A 24596-nucleotide genomic window follows, 5' to 3' on the forward strand; every position below is an offset into this window, starting at 1 on the left:
TAGAGACTGTCATGACTATGTGAAGTATTATACATGCTTGATGGTGCGATGACAGTCATATAACACACACCCCACTGACTGCTAATTGGTTAGAGATGATATTACAAGGGAATTGGCTTACAAATAACCATTTGGATAGAAATATTTCACTGATTTTACTTTCTTTCCAAGTAATGGTAATTGCATATCTTTAAATGTAGTGACCAATGGATGAATTGCTTTGTCAAATCATTACAAATGAAATGTGCTCAAAACTTGCTCAAAAATAAAAATTATGCAAAGGGTTTACTACTATTACCCATTCTTTTGAATATATGCATGATTTTGGCTCAACAATGCGTGTAAGGTGGAAGAGTGGAGGAGAGGGGGAAGTGGATGCACCCTCACAACAATACAATGCTTTGTGGTAAATAGAAATTTAATATTCCATTACCCATTCTTTTGAATATATGCATGATTTTGGATTGGTAGTGTGTGTAAGGTGGAGGGGCAGAGGAGAGGGAAGGGGGACGGGAAGCACCCTCACATCATTGCAATGCTTTGTGGTAAATAGAAATTTAAGATTCCATTACTCATTCTTTTGAATATATGCATGCTTTGGATTGGTAGTGTGTGCAAGGTGGAGGAGAGGGGGAAAGGGAAGGGGAGGGGAAGGTGAAGCACCCTCACATCATTGCAATGCTTGTTGGTATATAGATACTTACGATGCCATTTTGTACACTGAAGCCTAGTTGATATTTGGTGTCTGGTCTCTTGATAAGGACTTGTGTTACAGGAGGACAGGATACCATGTTGAATTTCACTAAACACTGACTCTTTAGCGACTGCAAATGAAATAAAATAAAACATATGGTTACAATATGACAGTGTTTCTGTGATAATGAGCCAAGCTCCATAATATATCCACACATTTTCCCAATATCAACCCGTTTCATAATTTATAACACCACATCTCTTTATGATTCTTGTTAAAGGGACATTGAGCTGTTCCAGTTGAACTTCATACCCCCTATGGAAGATATATGACCTTAATCTTCCACACACAGAGTGTCTGAAAGCCCTGAATGATTGACTCCATTTGAAATCTACACCCCTGTGTGGAATATTAAGGCCGTGTTTCCATAGGGGGTGTATGGATTTCAACTGGAATAGCCCAATTTCAGACATCCATATTTTTTTGCAATTATAGAATATTAGCTAATGCATAGAGTAACTAACCACTTCAATGAATAAGCTAGAATATTGTGTTTTCATGCCAAGATAGATCAAAACTTTTAAGATTGTATGAAATTCCTTATACCCAGGCATAAAGAATTAGAAATTTGTGTGCCCAGGCATAATTAAGGAATTCCATGCAAATCCAATATGGGATGTGATCTCAAAGACGGATGTAACCTTTCAGTTTTCTTTATCTTTAATTGATATTTCGGAAATAAAATGGGGTTATGGTATTTTCCTGATTTATCAACAATTTTACAGATTTTTTTTGGTCCTTGATGGTCCGTAACAGATCTCTTAGAAGTCCCTTTAATCTTGTCATAGCTTCTTTGATGGGCGGTTGACAGTATACAGCGTGTTTTGCAGACACTTGCTGTCACATAGATTACCAAGGGATTTATCAACTGCCAAGCACTCAAACACTATCTACGAGGGTCATTCAAAAAGTTCTACCTGTTGGTTCATAACTTTTGTTTTGTTAAAGGTAGCTACTTGAAAATTTGTATACATATAGTTCGTAATGTCACCTACACTACAGGTGGTGAAAAATTGTCAAGACCATTTTCAGATTTTTGTTGGTGACCTGAAAACCACAGTAAGATATGGTTCACCGGAAACGGTCAAAATATGTACAATATTTACAAAGGCGTCTCAAGTAAAGTGTGTTGAAGATCCCATAATTATTCCATTTGGTCATGTTAAACAGTAAAAACTGTATAAAACACAAGAATAATCATAAAATTATATGTACTGGTTAAACGGTTGCCACAAACTGAAAATGATGAACATTAATATGCACAAAACTAATAGAACAAATAGCCAGTGTAATAAAATTAGTATAAATGACCACAAACACAGTTTATGAAGATATTGACTTTTATAAAACATGGTGTAAAATGGTGGCATTATGTCGCTTTCTTTGGAATAAAATACCACAATAGATCACAAAGGGAATTAAATTTACTTTTTTGACTGAAAAATGTGTTATAGTAGCTTTAACTTTTATATTTTATCTAAAAGCACAGCTAGAAAAGTCACGCTGTAGGGATGTACACTATGCTGATTATCAATACCTGAGATGTTACAAGATATCCCTCAAAATTGGAATTCTGGGTAATTTCTGTCCATCAAAATTTTATTTTTCAGTCACAGATGATGTTTTGGACTGTAAGGTGTATATTCATTCAAAATTTATATTGTTACTAATATGAGTTTTTGTTTAAAGAGGGAAGTTCGTACATTGGCTGCACGCATGTTTTCAAGTGCAATATCCAAAGATGCGTCACCGTTTCCGGTTTACCATATCTTAATGTGTTTTTCAGGTCACCAACAAAAATCTGAAAATGGTCTTGACATGATTTTTTTACCACCTGTAGGTGATATTACGAACTATATGTATGCAAATTTTAAAGTAGCTACCTTTAACAAAGCAAAAGTTATGACCCAACAGGTAGAACTTTTTGAATGACCCTCGTATATGTTGTTGTTTTTATACAAGACTATATAAAGCTCCCTGAATTAAGTTCTTCATTGGGGAGCTTTCACTAATAAATAAAACAGGAAAAGCATCTTTTACTATTTGATCATGTACATGAATTTATGATTTACAGTGCGATTGGGATCTCTCGCGATCTATACATCTCTTTGTAATCTTCCAGATATTTCCAAAGAGATTAGATTAGAGTGCAGATTCCGTCTTGTTTGCATATTCCTCATGGAGCACGAAATAGTATACCTTGTATAGTATATTTTGCCATGCACTAAGCCCAGCAAACTTTGATATTTTAAGTGTATGCCTGTTCGCCCTCTGTTTGTAATACGTTGTGCTGACAATATGAGTTTAGTCCTTCAAGAATGACTCTCGGCTTAAGAAGTTTAAAACTACCTTCGGCCGAGCCCCTCCCCCACACATAGCCGAGGTCATTCTTGAAGGACTATATGAGTTAAGCTCTAAAAGGCACATACCTTGGTCATGCTCTAGCTTAAAGACTCATGTTATTGTGGGATTTTAATAAATGCTAGAAATCTATACATTATTTCTGTCCCCATGTGTGACATTACAATATGGTGGCTTTATACATTCTAATCTCTTTGGACACTGGGCTATTGCAGTTGAAATCTATATACACCTCCTATGGAAGACATGACCTTAATCTCCCACACAGGGTATGTAGATTTCAAATGGAAGTACCAACCAATTCAGGTAATCCCATTTGAAATTCACACTCCTTGTGTGGGGGATTAATGTCATGTCTTCCATAGGGGGTGTATGGATTTCAAAGGAATAGCCCATTTCAGCAACTTATAACCTGAAAAAAATGTTGTCTTGCATTCTGACCAAATCATAACTTTGCTCTAGTTCATACTGACATTATATCCATCTAAATCTTAATGGAATGAATGAAAGACATTTTTATGGAAATCCATACTTTACTTTACTCTTTCACAATAAACTATTGTACCTAAGAAAGAACATTTGATGCATACATCTATCATGTCCTCCATTAAAATGAAACATATACATCAGTATAAAACTCAAGATTGAACTCAATGGTCATTAAGTTTGTGTTCATCCATATGTCCCTATGTGTCATGCATTGGATTATGTGACATGCTAATGTATTCTTGACAAATATGTTGACGTAAGTTTGAGGTAGATGCCTAAATGTGACATGATCAAGGGGAATGAGTCACATGTCGACCCTGGTCGAAAATGAGGTTTATTTATGTTTCTAAAGAGGACAATTAGATCTTTCAGAAACTGAAAACCCCATGTTGATACCACTTTTCTTTGCGAAGATACGTCAATTTATCAATCGCTGAAAACAATATAAAACAAAAGAATTTTAACACTTTCTTTGCCAATATCTCAAAATCAATATTAGCGACATCCGACTCATTCCCCTTGATCGTGTCACAAATGTGATACAATTGCCAAGGCAAGAAGGCATGAAAAGAAACACCCAAAAACCAGATTTTAGGAAAGCTAAAGATTGATTTTCAATATTTGTTATTGATTTCAAATTGCTTATAAACAAACAACATTATTTTTACAATCATTTTTGTTGGAATTTTATGACCATTTTGCCCTGATTTCCTGAATACAAAAAAAAGCTGTAAAATAACTTTTGGTACATGTATGTCCTGAGTTTTTTCTCTGGTTTATCTGCCTATGCATGTCATGTTTCCATTGTAATTTATGTTTAATTGTGCTAGTGTGCAATATGTGGTTCTTCTTTCCCCTGCACTGTTTTGCACAATGTGTGCTTCAAACATCAGTATATGATGCAATAGTTGATAGTTCACTATTTAGACCCTGTCCTCAAACAATCGATGTCCTATTATGTGTCTTGTCTCAAGTTGAAAGTAATGCCATGTAGGATTTCGCAGTGACAGATGCAAACCAGTGCGTTTATGCGATTCCACTACCATCGTAGGCACAAATGGCCCTTCTGCATATGTGTATACCCATCCCTGGATTATGGTAGTACACATGAATTGAATCTGCCACTATGAAATCCAACATGGCGTTACTCACAACTTCAGACAAGACTATATACCTCAATGCTTTAGTAAAGTATGCTGAGGCTTGTGGATCAACGTCTAGGCGTTGTGCCTGTGTGTAGCGCACTATAAATCAGTGCGTCTTTTTTTTTATAGGTGTACATCAGGCAAACCTTTCTTTTCTTTCATTTAACCTAACGCATCTGACTTCTGACTCACCTTAATAATCTGTTGGCACTGGGCTAATGGCAGCCCTACAAGACTCGTACCATTGATGGACATAATCTGATCACCTATATTAAGCTTTGCTGATCTAGCAGCTGCCCCAAACGGAGACATATTGGCTATGACTACAGTAGGCACTAAAGAACCCCAGCCGGATTCGACGATCACCATCCCCATGATCTCGCCGCGCTCTTTCTCCACCAGGACCTGTGTGAGATGAGAAGCATCACCAAAACCGTTCATTACTCGTCACAAAACACATTTATTTTTCATCATTGCCATTTAGCTACGACATGACAGGACAACAAGGCGAGTGCTTAAATGATTTGTATGGCTTTTATTGATCGTACACCGAGTCTACAAGATAGATGGTGACTTTACAACCATAGATCTCAATCCCCTTGCTGGGAATACGCTATTTAAATGTCATCCGAAATGTCACTTTATACATTTTATTTCCCAAGAGCAATGTAAGCACCTCATTACCGCTAAGCCCCTATGGTGAAAAAATGTATTATTAGCTTATTACGTTTTTGGTTTGAAAATCAATTCTATCCTGCCAATTTTTGCTCTTAATTGTGTTTTCTTTTTTATTATAATAGATGAATATCATCAATTGAATACAGAAAGTGACACAAATATTAGAATAAACAAAAACATGTGAGATTTAGCTTGTATATATGTGAGTTGGACTGCCACATAAGACTATTTTCATGTATATTATAAAGTAGCATATAAGAACTTCCGGGTGTCAAAGGGCGTTGAATTATTTGACCTTTCTAAAACAAGACATTACTTGGAATTTAAGACATCTCTCTCTCTTCCTTCTTTCCACCTCATCACAGCACATCAAGGTAAAAGCAAACAGATAGAAATTCTCTGGAGGTTTTCTTACTGATAACCTAGAAAAGTTTCCATGATGAGCAAACATGGCGGCTAGTAGCTTGCTGGACTGATATCCAGGTATGCTGTAATTGATATGCTGGAGATGTGAGATGTGCAACATTTTAGCTCGGTCCCATAGGTGCAGGTATGTGTGTGTGGCTTTGAAGATGATGAGAACCTGGCAGTTTGCTTAGAAAGTAATTGGAAATTGCACTAAACATGCCAAATTTGCTAAAGAAAGCAAGCAATTTTACAAGAATTGCTCAGAAAAAAAGAGCCTGAAGAGCCGATGACACAGGCTTTATAATCAAATATTTGGCTCTAATTATGATGACAGCCTAACGATGTGTAAAAGAAATTGAAATTCAACTAAAAATGGCAAATTTACAGGAAACTGTGCAGAAAAACTAACTGTAGAGAATTTTGTAAAATGTAGCCACATTGGCCAACCTGTTGGAAAAAGTGTTTAAAGAAAACTCTGAAAAGCACCATTTTGGCATACCCTACCCTTTACAGTGCCTAGGGTGGGTGTTTCCAGAATAAAACTGCTATGTACCCAATGTAATCATTTATGCCTAAAATATGTAGCTCATCTAACCAACAATACCTGATTTTATCTTATTCCCATGAAAGGCTGATGGGCTATTGCAGTTGAAATACATATACCCCCTGGAAGACATGCCCTTAATTTCCCACACAAGGAGTGTAGATTTCAAATGGAGCTGCCAATTCAGGTAACCCCATTTGAAATACACACTCCCTGTGTGGGTGATGTCATGTCTTCCATAGGAGTGTATGGATTTCAACTGGAATACCCCAATGCTACACAAAATTGAGCTCATTGACCTGATCCAATATTGGGATTGTCTCCTACTTGGGAGCTATACTTACCCTGTAGCTCTTATACACAAGGTAAACATTCCTACAGGGTATTATGCATGAAGCAAGGATACCTACCTCTTTCTCACATTCCTTATTGGAAAACAACATCAAGTCATCTCCATATATTTCCTGTGAGTTGAGTACGTCATGATAGTCCATCTCAAAGACATGAGGATCTTCGATGCCATTGGCCTTCAGGAATTCCAGGTAAGCAAGGGCGAAAGCTTGACCGATGGTCTGGGCGATCAGCTGAGCCTGAGATAGGAACGAACAAGAAATATTGTCCACTGGTTAGATACAATTCGATATTTACTACAGCAATAACACCAAATCTGTGATATAACCGGCACTGATAACAGCATCAAGAGTGCAACACAGCTTCTTACTTCGATAGAGACAGATATCTCCATATATACTGCAACTAAATTTGACATACGGTCTGCGGTATCGCAAGAGTCTGGTTTGGAGAACGGCAAAGAATAACGGTTTATTAGTTAATGAGTTGGTCGGTTATTTTGAGAAGAATATAAATCCATACCACTTAAGAATCTGTCTGTCCTGATGTTCAAAATTGAATACTGGTAACACCGACATTTCTAGATCAAAAATTTGCAAGAAATTTGGTTTTAACAATTTAATGGTCAAGATAAATTATGGACATATGGACAAATTTAGACACAGGTATAGAACAATGTTTTGCAGTACCAACTTAAATATGCATTAAGAATATTAAAAATATTAAAATTCAAATTTTATTTGACAAGCATTTTTAATTTTGAAATTTTGAGACGGAAATTATTTTGTGTCCATGCATTCATAGGCAGGGTATAATAGGTATAAGTTGCAATGTTTTATTCATGGGTAGATATCGAATATATCCAATACAGAATTCAAATAAGTCGTATGCCTAGCATGGTGATCAATAGCACATATACGAGGGGGTATCAAAAAGTTTTAGAAATCGCCCAGAAGTGAAAGAGCTATATCAATGAAATTTTGTCAGTGCAATCACTGGTCCTTTTGTACACTATGATGCAAAAATGGTGTCATAAGAATGTTTACTTTTTTTACAGGCGCTAGATGTCAGTACCTGCCTATCACGGTAACCGCATAACCAGCAAAATGGAGAAAATTGAGGCATGTAGCATGATTAAGTTCCATTTTAAGGGTTACAGTGCCCAAAAAATCTGTGATGAAACAAAAAATTCATTTTCCAAAAAGCAACAGTGACAATATCACAATCACCACCGAAGATAACTTTCATTTCATCATCGATTTTCTAGGCACTGCAACCCTTCAAATGCAGGATCTTAATAATGCTGCTTGCCTCAATTTTCTCAATCTTGCAGTTTATGCGCAGTAACTGGGGCACTCAGGTTATTAGCATCTAGCGTCGCCTGTAAAAAAAGTAAACATACTTATGAGACCATTTTTGCACCATAGTGTACATAAGGACCAGTGATTGCACTGACAAAATTTCATTGATATAGCTCTTCCACTTCTGAGCGATTTCTAAAACTTTTTGATACCCCCTCGTACAGTAATAGTATATCATGCCATACAGCGAGGGTTGCAATGATCTGTCTGCATATAGCTTTTGTTCGGTCTACTGCTTCTTATAAAATGTAAATAGGAATGTAAATTAAGTATAAAATATCCTACAGGCTATATGAGCCCAGAAATCAGTTTATTTATGAAATCTAGCAGGTTTCCTTCAGGTTAAGCTTATAGCTAATATGATATCTGATATGAGCTGATAGGTACATACATTTATAGAGTGTAGGCCTGAATGGGAATATGTCAATCATATGTTTGTAACATCTTACGTGTGGTGGTGGTGTGTGTGTTCGTTTGTTTGTTTTCACTGACAAATGTAGACCCATCTATGACATTTCATCATAAAAGTGTGGACCCACAGGAACCGTAGACATCCACAGGCATAAGAGAGCGACAGAGGGCGCTACTTGCTGTAATAATGCATATGGGGTTATAAGTCCCCCATAGTACAATAAGTGTAATACCAGGTCCATGATTTGGCAGTTATATCTTACCACAAAAGTCCACACTTTCAATAGTGAAATGTTATTGCATAGAGGTCCATGGTTATGCTGTTAACTACATAGGAGGCTCATAGGGTCCACATTTGATGGTGAAAATGTGCAACGGGTGTGTGTATGAATGAATTTTTCACTACATCAGGTTATTAGTAGTATTAATGCACCTTAACATGCACAAATCATTATGCTGCCTCTACCCCAGAGGGTAGGATGTGTTATAGAAAGACATCTTTCAAGGCACAAATTCTGCATTATAATTTCTTCTTTCCAATGCATTGATGAAAACAAAACCCAGCACAATGTATCCCATCATCTGTATTCCCCAAGTTAATCAAATGACATCAGAATCATTAAGAAACACCTCCCTCAAACAAGAAGGATGATAAACCATGATGAACCTATCTTGATAGATGTTTGGATGCACACATTATTTTTAAAGCTTTATTCAAAATGTGGCAGTACAAAGGACTCTAATTGAACACAAAGCCTGAAATAATTCTTATCAAAATAATAAGACACACCTTTCAAGTTTGTGAAAAAAGTTAACCATACAAATTTTGTTTTCAGATTCATATTATAAAATTCATACAAAAACAGCTTCACCCTAGGGGAGGTGGCGTGTCCCCTGAGCATTGCAGGTAATTAGCGTGACTGACTTCCACTCTAAAATCGTTGTCGGCAAAGTTCGTCCCAATAGGTTTTGTGTGTAAACTTTGGTTATTTTCAATATTGTAATACAAGAATCCAGGGGAGTATGATCATAACTAAGATTTAGAAATACATTGAGAGAAGAAACATCTTTATACAATTCTGGTGTAAATTTTGAATAACGCATAACTATTTTCCAACAGACAGTCATCATATTATCCACGATGCTTAGGGTACATGCTACACCTTCTACTCCATATTTCAGAAAAATTCATCACTAATTTTTGAGGATTAAAATTTTTTTATTAAGTTTTGCCAAATGAAACAGTTCAATCCTAATCATTCATTTAGTACTAACTGGAGATAAAAGAAAAAGTTATCCATTTGATCAATTTCTTGAAAAAAGAATTGGCATGTTTTCTGAAAATCAAGTCACAAAAATCAAAGATTTGAAACAAGTCTAAGCATTCAAAATCTTGAGCATATACCAATATTTTATGCTAATTTCCACTTTTATTGGTTACTTTAATTAAATGATTGGTTATAAGAATGAAACTGGATATTTTTCAAAAATTAGAATGCACAAATTGAAATTAAGACTCTGTACAAGTCATTGTCACAGCATGTGAAAAACACCCTAAAAATGCATATGCATGTTTTAGCCCTAATTCATAAATTTGGCCAAATAGTGATATTTAACATTTATTGAGAGTTTGTATTAAATGAATAATCAGGATTGATTGTTTCATTTGGCAGAATGATTTTCAATCTCAAAAAATTTGTTCTGTAATTTTCTGTAAGTTTCCTTCTTTCAATACACATAGCCAAAGCAATAAATTAAAAGCAGAATCTTTCTAATGCAGGAGACATGCTCCTATTAAATTCCCTCTAATCTCACCATAGCTTCTTGACTTTCCACTGTTTTCATTATCAATCTTTTCTCAATGAAACAGTTAGTCCATCTTTAGAGGAATGTCAGCATAGAGAAAAACTTACAGACACGCGCGCCATGAAACAGAAGACAAAATAAACACTTAATTGACGACTGCTATGCATATTTTAGCCCTGAATGAGCGCATGCATGCTTTCTGAGAACCCATTATGAAGGCACTACAGACGGCATGTCTCTTAAGTATCTATGATTGAATTTGAACCATTGTGGTATATTGACCGTCAGCCATCACGTTTTGTTAGGATCCATTTGAAAAAAATTGCCATGTAAAATTGGGGTGGATAGAATGACATTTTATGTCAAAAAAATCCCTTTTGGACTCTGTTTTCCTTTTTTAGGCTATTCCACATAAATCCACACCCCCCTATGGACGATATGACCTCAATCTTCCACACAGGGGGGGGCGTGAATTTCAAATGGGGTTACCTAAATGGGTGTCTCCATCAGGGTTGCCAAACCTGCCATTTGGTAGCCCAATTGGGCGACTTTTGAAGATTTTCCCCGCGACTTTTGACAATTTCCTGTCCAACAGAAACCAATGGTAAAGAGAAAAATTGTGCGACTTTTCGATTATTTGACCCGCGATTCGGGCTGAAATCTTTTGGCAACCCTGGTCTCCATTTGAAATCCACACCCCCTGTGTGAAGATTAAGGTCATGTCTTCCAAAGGGAACATGTATTTGCAGAAAAGAAAAGGATTACACTTTGACCTTCTATTTTGAATGTATGCACATGAAAACTAAGAATAATCATCCCTAAGTTTATTAAATCTGTTGAAGTCACAGTACTCTCATTGTCATATTACATGATCACAAAAAACCGTATTCATCAAAAAAAAATTTCATAAACGAACAAAAAAAGAGGTATTCTTTCCCAAACAGAGCCAATGATTATGCAAACTTGAAGGATATCTGTGATCAAATTGATGTAACTCTAGTGCACTGAGCATAGTCGACTCTACATATTAATCATAAAAATCTCATAAATGAACGAAAAAAGACCTTCATGACAGAACAGGGATTCTTGTTTAAACACAGCTAAACAATATGCAAGCACTGGGCTATTCCAGTTGAAATCCACATACCCTATGGAAGACATAGCCTAATTCTTCCTACACAAGGAGTGTGAATATCAAATGGAGCTACCTATATGGGCAAATCCACTTGAAATGCACACTCCCTGTGTGTGAAATTAAGGTCATGTCTTCCATAGGGGGTGTATGAATTTCAACTGCAATAGCCTATTGTGTGGTATCTATGACAAAATTTGCATGATTCAAGTGCACTCACTGACACACGATAGGATGAGTAAACCTGCTTTTTTACAGAAAATTCTCTCATAAATGGACAAAAATCTGAGCCGAAAAAGGAAGGCACCTGTTATTGTGCTTTTGATTGTGTGTGTGCGTGATATTGACTGAAGGTTGGTTGGTGTTCAAATTGAAGAGTTCAGATGTAACTAGAAACGTCAGTTTTCCATGCAAGGCGTCGTTTGGGATGCCTCCACCATTAGGGTGATTTAAATTCAGAAATATTATAACAGCTAAATGTCAAATTGTATGACCTCTGTATTAGCCGCAGTCTGTGGCCCTCACGGACTTAGCGAGCGCGTAGCGCGAGACGTTCAATCTAGCGCGTCTGCTGACGCAACCTCTCTGGATAGTATACTAATAGCAACAGAGCCCGAAAGTAGTGCTACTCTGTATGTGACCTTGGATACCACCAATACTTGAAGGTACCCATAATGCAGCTATGACCCATGCTTGGTTGCATTAAGATTTAAACTTTTCATATGAGACCAAATTTTAACTGTCTTAAATAATGGCATTTTACAAATTGACCTGCAATGACTTTTGACCTCTGTATATGACCTTGAACACTTCCAATAGATGAGAGTTCCCATAGTGCAGCTATGACCCAAGTATGGTTGCAATAGGATTTGAACTGTTCATATGAGACCAAATTTTCATTTACAATATTACCTCAAATGACCCGTGACCTCAGTATATGACCATGAACAATACCATGACCTACTGATCCTGAAAATCTGAATTCAATCCGCCTGTCCATTCACAAGATACAGCATCCGGAGGTATGGAAGCACGTACAGGCATTGCAAAAACAATATGTGAACACCAAAACCTTTGAGCGAACACTCACAAAATTCTTTAAAGCTGTGCTAAATGAAATGTGCACTGATGCCACCGACTCGCCAAGGTAAAAATAGTATAGTCTTAATTTTAAATATCAGTGCATCTTTTTTCATTAGCTTTCTATATGTACTACATGTATATATAGTGTAATTAATGCCCTTCCTATTTATCTGCTACAAAGATATCTACATAAAATAACAATAATATATCGTTTAAAATCCACACCACCCCTGCATAAGATTTTGGAAATATTTTCCACAGGGGGAGTATGAATTTCAAATGGAATGAACACATTAGGCAGCTCCATTTCAAAAATCTTCAACAGGGGTGGTATGGATTTTAAATGGAATAGCCCAATACAGGTAAATAAACAAGGCAGTCTCTAGATATCACCCCGCGATATCACATTTTGTTTTGCATTCTTAAATTGATGAATGAGATGCAAAGCGGGCAAGTACACAATGATTTCCCAGTATCCTTTTTCTTTTCAATCATCAATTGTAATTGTCAACACACATCACATCCAAGAGTGCATGAAGTAGGTTTACCATTGGAGAAACATAGATAAGGAGGGGCCAAGGAGGGTAAAATACACATCGGAGTGTGAAGGAATCGGTTCACAACAGGGTTTTTAACAAACCTGAGATGCCTGCATGCCACAAATGATGATGAAGATAATGAGAATTGACTAAGTGACGTTGAATATTCCTTGCATTGAATGCGCCTTCTATCATAGGGTACATTGTGAACATGCTAACTATTTTGTCAACATCAAAAGTATCTTGTTTTGTATGCGTATGCAAAGGTGTATAGCTGCCATGTTTTACAAACTAGATGAGATTTCGCACTACAAATATTTTAATCAAACAGGTTCTTTATATAATTAATGTCTCCCCATAAATCTTTATTGATGTCTTCCCACTGAAGGACCTCCTTCTGGACTGACAGTCCGATAGTGATCAAGTACATAATTCAATGAGACTATAAAATGTAAATGTAGATATTTATATAGCGCTTTATGCCGTAAACAGCCTCAAAGCGCTTTACATTTATTCTGCCGTCATTAGAATATGTCGGAACCACGTTTGCAGCCTACAAGTGGCACAGGGTCCATCAGTACAACGACTGTGACTACCCCTAACAGCATCCCATTGCGCCTGGGTGGGGTGAGGCATTAGCGAGGCAAAGCGCCTTGCCCAAGGGCGCAACACGGTGGTGGAAGGGGAATCGAACCCATGCACGTCGAGCAAGCTCTCGGATTATGAGTCCAAGGCCGTAACCACTGAGCCACCGTGCCCTCAATTATGAGATTCTAACATCCTCGCAGTGAAAGATGGAATTCTAAGCTATCAACATGGAGATATGTGAAGTCAGAACAAAATCCTATATGACTACTCAAGAGGGTTAACAAGTAACAAACTCATCAACAGTGAATGTCTAGGTCAATGAAATGTGTCTTTCCTCTGAATTATTGCATATGAAACACAAAGCATTTGGCTTTATACAAAATGTTCACCCCTCTCCCTACCATTTTGTTGTTGTCCAAGAAACAGGGACGGCCAAGAGGCAAATCTGTGTTGAAAAGTACAGGTTATACACAGAGCAGCTATGACTCAATCCAGCTGATATGCGTTTCATGAAATTAACATGGTAAAATCCTAACAACACATCCATCCACCCACATGTATGTCCTATATGAGAGGCAAAATGGGCTATTCCAATTGAACTCCATACACCCCTTATAGAAGACATGACCTTAATCTTCCACACAGGGAGTGTGAATTTCAAATGGGGTTACCTGAATGAGCAACTCTATTTGAAATCTACACCCCTGAGTGGGAGATTAAGGTCATGTCTTCTATAAGGGGTGTATGGAGTTCAACTGGAATATCCTAATCCAAAAAGTGAATGTGGCATCTCAGCTTTCAGGAAATGGCTGTGAAACATCTCTTACAATCCTCCCTCACTCAAAGACTGAATGATGCTCCTATGTTAGATGCTTTCTTCATCAACTCTTTTATTTACCAATTCACAGTTTCTTTGTATGGCGTGTGACAACTTTAAAAGGAGTCGGATGTTGGGAAAATGAGCAAGAAAAAAATAACTTCTTATTATTCATTTGCACAACATTATTGAATCATATATCATCTATCGAGTTCAAATCCAATTTTGGTAGGGCTTTTATACAATGTAGTTGTTAAAATTGCAATTTTTTTATCCCAAACTTAATGTTGCCCAACATGGAGACTTGTTTTTACCAGGAGGATGCAAAAAGGATGTACATGCAGGCCTATTAGAAAAAAAGTGTTAATGTATTTTATACAACATTTTTCCATTCTAAATGATTTTGATTGATCACATCACCCATTTTACTTGTTATAGGTTAGTCACTTTATTCCTTTAAACACATATCAATAGCAGACAACACTTTTGGCAAAATTGAGAGGAAAATATTTCAAAGGTACATTTTCATGACCATAGTAGCAGTCAATACCAATATGCATTACAATGAGTGCAAACATGCCTAGTCACATGGTTTAGGAATGTTCTCTGTATTCTTAAACCATGTGACTTGGGGATGATTTGAAGTGACCGCCACTTGAGATGAGTCTGGTTTTTATTCCTAGCTACTATGTAAAAAAGAGACACATGTAGCAGTCTATAAGTTTTTGATATGGATGTGCACATATTTATTCTATTTAGGTTAGATCTATGCTAGTGTCTTTATCCCTTTAAACATAGACAGATAGCAGACAACAGATAGCAGACGACAATTTTGATAAATGTTTTATTTATTATTATTATTATTCAATTTTTCACAAAATTTATAATAGCATTTCAGATTTTATTACCAGCGTGGCCATTTACACCAACATTGAATTGAGTACTAACATTTCCAGTACTCATTCCGTCATTTTCTCTAAAAAAAACATGTTACTGTGAAACAAATCTGTGATTGATCGTACATATGTATGTTAATGGCACAGAAATGTCTATATTGTAAACCCTGTTCCATTTTATTCCTTATATGGCTCAGTAGGATTGTGATGCGGTAAGGAAGACATTTAAAGAGCTATTTTATGTATTGATTTCCTCCGCACAGGTTCTTGTACAGGGGCACTTACAAGGGGCATTCTCTTTGCATGTGTGTACCAGTGTGTACCAGTGCGTTGAATACAGAGCAGTTATAATTAGCAACAGGCCCCATTAACAAGTTTGAAAATAAGCCAGAAACAAAATCGTTTTGGATCAAAATAGTCACAGAAGTGTAGTAGGGCATGGCGCTAAGGGTATACTTCCAGAATGCCCTGTTTATACATAGAAGCAAAAACCATTAACAGGTAGAAAATAAGATACAAAATCTGTCATTCTATTCTGCATTTTCTGACACAGAGAAGATATATTGAACTTCCCACAATGCATTTCTTACATTTCAATTTTCTGTACCGGTTTGCTATCTAGTGTGCTATCTAGTGCAACAGGTCAATAGTGACAAATAGAACCTCAATGAACAGAGCAAATTCAGATCTTGCAAAATATGTTTATTTCTTGACTATCGACCGATGTTTAGCCAGTCTATTCTCAACATGAAAACAAAGGGGAACCTGTACAGTGTTATTTGATGTAGTAAGGTGATTCGTCATGTTGCAAAGGATTCTGGGAAGGATAAATTATCTTCTCTGGTTCTGACAGGCATCCTTGTTGGAGAATTGATTCAAGTTTCAAGTGTTTTGAACTGCTGAAGAATGTGCTTGTCTACAAATGTCTGATTGTGATTACTATGTTCATGTTTTTTTATAAAAATCTTCATTTATCAAAGCATACACCCCTCAAAGCATCATTTCTGCGATGAATGTCGATTTTTTTAAATATACGTCTCCATACCCGTGATGTCGATATCTTATCGTAAGTCTTGTTGCTTTTGAATTGTGGATTAAGTTATAAAATCCTGATGTTTTATTTTGGCACGGGTTTCACTCCACTAAAATTGGCATGACCTAAAAAAATATGGCTACAAATGCATCATCACAAACATCTTGTTATTTTTGGAAAACATCTTTTGTTATTTTTGGAAAATCCCAGAATGTGGTTAGCCATTGAGCATAGCCTCAAAATGTCACATCAAATCAAACTCATCCCTAACTGAACCGAATCTCACTTACTCTCATTATTTTGGAAAAGTGAGATTTAGTGAGATCAAGCATTCTGTACTTTGCAATTTTTTAATGAGATTTAGTGAGACTTGGTATTATTCAACTTTCTGCCCATTATGCTACAGTGAGATTTAGTGAGATACAGTTTTATGTGTACAAAAAGTGGAGTGAGATTTAGTGAGATACAGTTGCTGTCTACACTTAGTGAATGAGTGAGATTTTGTGAGATTCAGTTTTATCAAAGATATCAATAGTACAGACAATGAGATTTTATGAGATTTAGTAATGTACATACAGTTGCTGTCTACACTGAGCGAATGAGTGAGATTTTGTGAGATTCAGTTTTATCAAAGATATCAATAGTATAGACAATGAGATTTTATGAGATTTAGTAATGTACATTTTTTTTTATTTCTTATTATATGTGCAACTACCTTTATATAATAATCCTAGTATAACTCGGATCATATTATACTGTATTGCCTAGCTGATAAGCCACATCGCAACATGGGTCATATAATTATGTTATACCGTAATGTCCAGGTGATAAACCACAGCTCAACTACATTTAGGTCATTTATATTATACTGTATTGTCTAGTTGATAAGCCACAGCACAACTTGGGTCGTATAGCCTATGTTCTACTGTAATGTGTCGCTGATAAATCACAGCGCAACTAGGGTCATATATATTATACTGTTATTGTTCAGCTGATAAGCTACAACGCAACTTGGGGTCATATATGTTCTACTGTAATGTCTAGTTGATAAGCCACAGCTCAACTAGGGTCATATATGTTCTACTGTAATGTGTCGCCGATAAACCACAGCGCAACTAGGGTCATCGATATTCTACTGTAATGTCTAGCTGTTAAACCACGCCACAACTAGTTATAGATAAGTATGTACTGTAATGTCAGTGAAATAAGCTGCAGGACTTTCTCATGTTATATATTTGTTTGTTTGTTTTCTTGTAGTAATAATGAAAAACCTTAAGCTCAATTATTTTATGTTTGTTTACCACTAAAGGGAGACAATTATAATCTAACTGCTCCATTGTAGAGTAAACATTTTTACTGTCAGCCTCACGGGCTTGAGAGCAAAGATACTAAAATCCTAAGCTCTTAAATTCAAAAGGCTGAAGGGGGTGGTTTTTTTTTTTTTTTTTTTTTTTTTGTATTTTTTTTGGTACTTTTTTTGTATTTTTTTTTTAGCTTTTTCAAAAACAGAAACTAAACAAAACTAATACTAATAACCCTCCATCTTTCTCAAATACTCATGCCACGACTTGTGGTGTCGCCTACATAAGTAGAGTCTACATGGTGCAACCATGTACAGAAACTCTATATTTGCCCAGAGATTTGCAGAACCCACACCTCCGCTCCCTAGTCTGGCCATATATACCCTTTTCCGGTATTTTTCGGAAAAACATGGCTGGGATGGGCTGCAGGCACTGTTGCCGGGATCTGCAATCTCTGGGAAGAGAATACATTTCCATGTCCATCTCCTCGCTGTCTGAGGATGACATGTTGAAATGATTTTGTTGAAATGATTTGGTTCTATCCATTCCATTATATATAGGCATTTTCTTCCCGCCATATGCACATTTTCGAGTCACATGATGTATTCTGCAATTCTATTGGACAATTTTCCCAACTTTTTTTGACATGTGACTAAACAGTGGGAAAATTATTTAGATTTTAAACATCACATGACATCATGTGACTTAGAGCGGGAAAATTATTTAAATTTTATGATCTCATGTGACTTAAAACGGGAACATTACACAATCTGATTGGCTTTTTTTTGACATGTGCCTAAACAGCGGGAAAATTATTTAGATTTTAAACATCACATGATGTCATGCAACTTGGAGCGGAAAATTAAACAATCCGATTCACTTTTTTGACATATGATTAAAAAGCGGGAAAATTATTAAGATTTTAAACATCACATGACGTCATGTTGACATAGAGCGGGAAAATTAAAAAATCTGATTGGCTTTTTTTGTCATTTAACTAAACAGCGGGGAAATTATTTAAATTTGATGATGTCATGTGACTTAGAGCGGGAAAATTATTTAGATTTCAAACGTCACATGATGTTATGCAACATAGAGCGGGAAAATTAAACAATCTGATTCGCTTTTTTTGACATATGACTAAAAAGCGGGGAAATTATTCAAATTTTCCAAGCAACAGAAGGGTATAAAAAGGCCAACATTCTGTGCCTCTTCCCTTTCTTCATTGAGAGACCACACGGTTAAGAGCTATCTTTTCCAAGTCTTGTTTGAACAGTTTTGTTTGAACAGTGTTTGAAGTGAAAAAGTTCACCCTACAAAATAGTGGAATATCCAAAGATATGTCTAGGAGAAGGCTGCTATCACTGCAGGCTGACCTGAGAGCTGCAGAGGGTGATACTTTCATGCAGGATATGGCAAGAGGAAGACGTAAAGCTAGTGGTGGAGGAGGTAATAGAAGAGGAGATGGAGCCGGAGGTAGTCGTGATAACGGAGGAAGAGGAGGAGGATTAAATCTGAATGAGTATGTTGAGGCATTGAAGAAGGACAAGCATGTTACTCAACCTGACCAAGAATATTTGGACGCGATATCCACTTCATCAGATCAATATGAGTACGACTCTAAGTACAGCAGTGATGATGGTGAGTGTGGCCAAAATTTATTGCCTACTGAGATAAAAAACATTTACTGAATTTTTAGACACAAAAGATTATATTTTCAGATACAATAATAGTTGAATTTGAATCTTCTATAAGACATGAAAGGATCATAAAATGTTACCACTATATGGAAATATTTGTGCAATTGATATATTTTTGTTACATGTTAATAACCAAACAACTATTTTGCCCAAGATTTCCTACCCCACCCCCCTCCCTTTCCATCTGAAGTAAGTTTGATCCTAGGACCATTGGACTTTGAACCAATTGTTTACCAATTAGCAAGTTCAGTCATCCAGTAACTATTTTGCCTAAGATTTCCTATTACCCCACTCCCCTCCCTTTCTATCTAAAGTAAGTTTGATCCTAGGACCATTGGACTTTGAACCAATTGTTTACCAATTAGCAAGTTCAGTCATCCAGTTGTTTACACATCCCTGTTTACACCAAGTAAACTACTGTGAGATTCAAGCATGAACAAATTGTAAAATGTAAACTTTTATTTTTAGCAATCATAAGTTTTTGTTTGCAACTGAATGGACATGAATTTTAAAATATAGTATGTACATGTAGTAACATTATACCAAATGGTAATAATTATAAAAAAAATTGTAAAATATGTTGGCAAATCTGAATATTTGCTAATGTTACTTATTCTATCACACTCAGGTGGTGTTGCTGCTGGAGATGATGATGGTGCTGATATGGATGTGTCTGATGGCAATGGTGGTGGTAATGACCCTGGCAATGATCACAACGATGACGATGATGATGACGATGATGATGACGATGATGACCCCAATGGTGACGAACCTGGCAATGACGATGATGATCCTGACGATGATGACCCCAACGGTGACGATGATGGTAGTGAACCTGATCCCAGTGATGATGATGACGACAATGACGATGATGATGATGACCCCAGTGGCAGTGATGATGGTGGGTTCAGTGTTTATATCTTAGACAAAAAATGAGATTTCCCAGAGGCCTATATATATACTACCGTACTCAAAACTTTATATTTGTTGGCACATTTTAACCTTCTCCTGAAGTCAAAGTCAAAGTCTTTTTAAAAAACTGTTTTAAACAAATTAGATGGTCAGTCAAGTCAACCAATTGTTTACAAATATCATTTTTGAGGGGAAAACTTCTAAGCTTCAGAATGAAAACAGTAAATAGATGCATTTCACTTGTCACTTGTATTCAAGCCGTCAGCCCAGATAGTGAAAGCTAAAGTAGTGAGTACTTTTTCAATGGATTTGTCAAGCAAAAATGTTTGACTTATTCAGAATGAAAACATAGAAATTTGAAGTAGCTTCAATATGTAACTGAATGTTCCCAAATTTATTGTTTTGTATCAAACACAGGTAGTAGTAGTGATGAGGGATCTGGGTCTGGAGACAGTAGTACCAACCCATCAGATGCCAGTGAAGGCGAAGGTGACGGTGAAGATGACGGTGAAGATGACGTGGGGTCTGAATTTGAAGATGAAGAGAGGGAGAGTTCAGATAGTTCGGATGAGGAGATGGTGTTGCCTCCTCAACGCCGGGCGACAAAGACCTATCCGCACTTGGACTCATGGTCGCTAGAAGACGACCCCTCATCGTACTTCGGACTCCGACCATGACGAGGTGCCCGACCGGCATGGATGGAAGAAGCGTGGCAAGCCTCACAGGGTTCGCCAATTTGAGGGAGCTGGGAATGGGCCCACCTACAATGCAACAGGCATGAGCCCAATGGATCATTTTTTGAAATTTTTTCCATTGGCCATAATGCAGTCAATAGTCAACTGGACCAACCAGGCCCTCAGAAGTGCCAATGAACCAAGGACAACGTTGGCAGAGATAAGAGCTTTCTTCGAATCACACTAATGATGGGGCTCTGCACCACTCAAGAGCATTTATGACTATTGGTCTACAAGACGGGTCTCAGAAACGAACTGATCTCTATAGTTATGAGCCGGGAGCGGTACCTTCGCCTCTCCAAGTTTCTCACATGTAGGAATCCAGACGAAGATGCTGACAATTGGGCGAGGGTAACGCCTGAAGACAAGCAACATTACTTCCACCATACCAAGCGACACCCTCTATACAAAGTGCTGCCCGCCTGGGAAGAGGTTCTGAAACGCTGTGGGGACAACTTTAACCTGGGTAGAAACATCGCCATTGATGAAGCCATGATTCGATACAAAGGCTTCAAAGCATTCGTCAAAAGTTCTTTATGCCAAGTAAACCAATCCGCGGGGTTTCAAGGTGTACGCCTCTGCGACTCTGCAACACATTACATGGCAAACTTTAACGCTCATCCCAGATATACCACCACGGTCTATAAAATCAGTAAAGACCTGATACGTCCAGTGTTTAACAAATGTCACCATGTTTTTATGGACTCGTATTACACAGGTGTTAATCTGGCAAAGAAGTTGCTGCGGAGACGGACCTATATGACGGGCGCTATTATGAAGACCAGAAAAGGACTTCCGACGCAGTTTAACCTCGGCGACAAGAAGAACGGTTCTAGACGCAGAGCGGTGCACATGCGAATTTCAAAAGACGCGCGTGGCACAATGTATTTCAGGAAACAACACCACCTGTCCTACACCATGTGGAACGACAGCCGTCCAATGCACGCCTTTATCGACTGGTCACCAAGCATGGCGAAACTGTCAAGAGGACTTCGTCCTGAGGACCTTCTCCTTGGATGGCATCCTTCCAAAGGAGAAGCACCAGGTTGCCGCTCCGAAGCAGGTGCTAGATTACATTGCCAACATGGGTGGAGTCGACCACAACGACCAGCTCCGTGCATATCATACATGCAGCCGGAAGTCCAACATCTGGTGGAAGCAACTGGTCTATTTCCTGCTCGACATCTGCAGAGTGAATTCTTACATCTGTCACTCGTATGGACGGAGGAAAGCTATGCGGCAGCAAGACTTCATCCACGATGTCGCTGAAGGTCTCATAGACGGCTACGCCTACGGTCAAGACCATACCAGAAGGCACTACAGCAGCCGGCAAAATATGAGGGCGAGACCAGTGCCTGCGCTTGAACGGACCAATCCACCGCCTGGAGTTGCTGAAGGGCAAGAAGGAATGGGGCATTTCTTGCGCCGCTTGCAAGGCGGCAGGAAGGGTCTGCGCTGGACGTCGAGCCAAACCAATAGTCACCAAGTGGGGATGCCGAGCGCAAGGGGCCCATTTCTGTCGCCTGAGCAAGAATCCGAATGCTTTGCCAGCTACCACGGTGCGAGACGCCCCTAATGCTGCCAACTAGATCCGTGCACCCACCCAGATGGACCTGCTTCAGATGGATCTTCAACCGGCCCGCCTACTTCCACGGGCCCGTTATTTAAAACCACCACCCCACCAGTTTGATGGGTCTTGGCCCATGTTACGATCGATGCCAGACCCAATTGATAACTGGACCAATTTTGGCAATGGCGATGACTGACTGGTCTGAGCCACAATTTTTTTTTTCTAATTAGGGGGATATGTGAAAAGATGAAATATTTTATAAATTTTAGGGGGATATGTGAAAAATTAAAATATTTTATATGTAAAAATATTGCAAAGAAATAGCTTGTAGGTTTTACACAGCCGATTCTTAATTTTTAGGCCATGGAAGTATGGGGTGGTTGCTTTTCAGCCTATTCTGTTTTATTTTTTAGATTATATTTTCCAGCTTTTGAGCTGAACAAGCATTTCTTTGCATCATCAAAAAAATGGCAAGGATGAGATATACCGGAATGACAGAGTGGTTTGGCCAATGTCTATGATCGATGCCAAACCCAGATATAGTCACCGAGTAACTCTGAGCCATTTTTAAAATTCAGAAACATGTTGCCTGGCTTTTCAGCTTAAATCAAATTTCTTTGGTATGAAATTTTTGCATGGCTTTTCAGCCTTGGTTTTTCTAATATAAATTTATGCAATTTTAGGGAGCTTTATGCCTATGGTTTTTCAGCCTAACGGCATGAGATACTTGCATCTGTGGATTTTCAGCCTCGATGTACATGTATCTTGAATGTCTAAATTATAAATGTTTGTGCAAAAGTGAAGCCTGGCTTTTCAGCCAACCTAGGCTATAAATTCATAGTGATGTTCCCTATTCAAATTACTTTGACTTGCGGCAATATTGTTTCTGAATGGGGGGGTGGGTGGGGGATGGCAATGATGATAGGGAAATTTCCCACCTTGCAAGCTATACAGCGCTAGTCTGCTTGCATTGTAAATATCTGAGCCATCACTTCAACAACAAAAATGCTATGGTCCTACATACACTCAACCCCAAACTAAATCAATGTTACAGTCCTACATATTCAATGATCCCAAACAAAATGTACGCCTATGTTCATGACAATAAAATACAGGGCTATTAGCTATATTCAAAACAAATAAATAGCTAAAAAATAAAATAATGGCCTTTATTCATAACAAACAAATAAAATTTGTGGTTAAAGTACTCCTGTCACAACACTCTCATGCTGAGCCCAAAATAATTAACAAAATGAGTTACAGATAAATAAAACAAAGAGCATGACTTTTGTTTTGGTCAATAGTATAATAGATAATGAAACTAAAACTAAAATGTGAAGTCTATAGTTGATTTGTAGTTGTCAGTGACCACTAGGATTGGTTAATGATTATGTCAGTCTCTGCCCCTTTTGCTGCAGCTTAACAGCAAGATATTATGGTACATGATTGAAATACCACAAAACACCACACTTGAAAATAAGATTGAAAAGATCGATAGGCTTTAAAATTTTAATTACCACAGCTAATTTGTTACAACATATATAAAAAACCAAATACCACCTATTTTTTTTACAAAGTGAGATTTTGTGAGATTTAGTTTTTGAGAGATTTAAAAAAAATGAGATTTAGTGAGATTCAGTTATGACTTTACTTTTGTGCATTTTTTTGTAGTGAGATTTTGTGAGAATTAGTTTTGTATGAATTAAAGTTTTAGTGAGATTTAGTGAGATTCAGTTAACATGTTTAAAATCAGTACAAATAAGATTTTGTGAGATTTGGTTAATAACATGCATTAATAAATTACATGTTATTTCAACATACATTTCCACATCTCACAAAATCTCATTCCACTTTTTTAATGAGATTTAGTGAGATTTAGTTATTAACAGGCTTTGCAGATGGACATTTAGTGAGATTTTGTGAGACTTGGTTATTTACCAGGGTTTTTCCCCTTGTGTTCAGTTAGGGATAATTATTAAGGAC

The 24596-nt window shown here is 37.3% G+C and overlaps 2 protein-coding genes across 2 annotated transcripts in view; one reads left to right on the plus strand and one right to left on the minus strand.

The window, feature by feature from the left end:
- Nucleotides 1–24596, minus strand: part of LOC140171428 (uncharacterized) — a 392810-nt gene that overhangs the window by 8540 nt on the left and 359674 nt on the right. The window contains 3 exon segments of the mRNA XM_072194688.1: nt 705–824; nt 4942–5154; nt 6790–6969. Of these exon segments, the coding sequence (XP_072050789.1) occupies nt 705–824; nt 4942–5154; nt 6790–6969 (513 nt within the window).
- LOC140171992 (uncharacterized) lies at nt 19927–20986 on the plus strand. Its single transcript, XM_072195339.1, has 2 exons — nt 19927–20298; nt 20727–20986. Exons 1-2 carry the CDS (start codon nt 19944–19946, stop codon nt 20984–20986), a joined length of 615 nt encoding a protein of 204 aa, XP_072051440.1. The 5' UTR covers nt 19927–19943.

This window comes from Amphiura filiformis, chromosome 15, assembly GCF_039555335.1.
Source record: "Amphiura filiformis chromosome 15, Afil_fr2py, whole genome shotgun sequence".
Classification (NCBI taxonomy): domain Eukaryota; kingdom Metazoa; phylum Echinodermata; class Ophiuroidea; order Amphilepidida; family Amphiuridae; genus Amphiura; species Amphiura filiformis.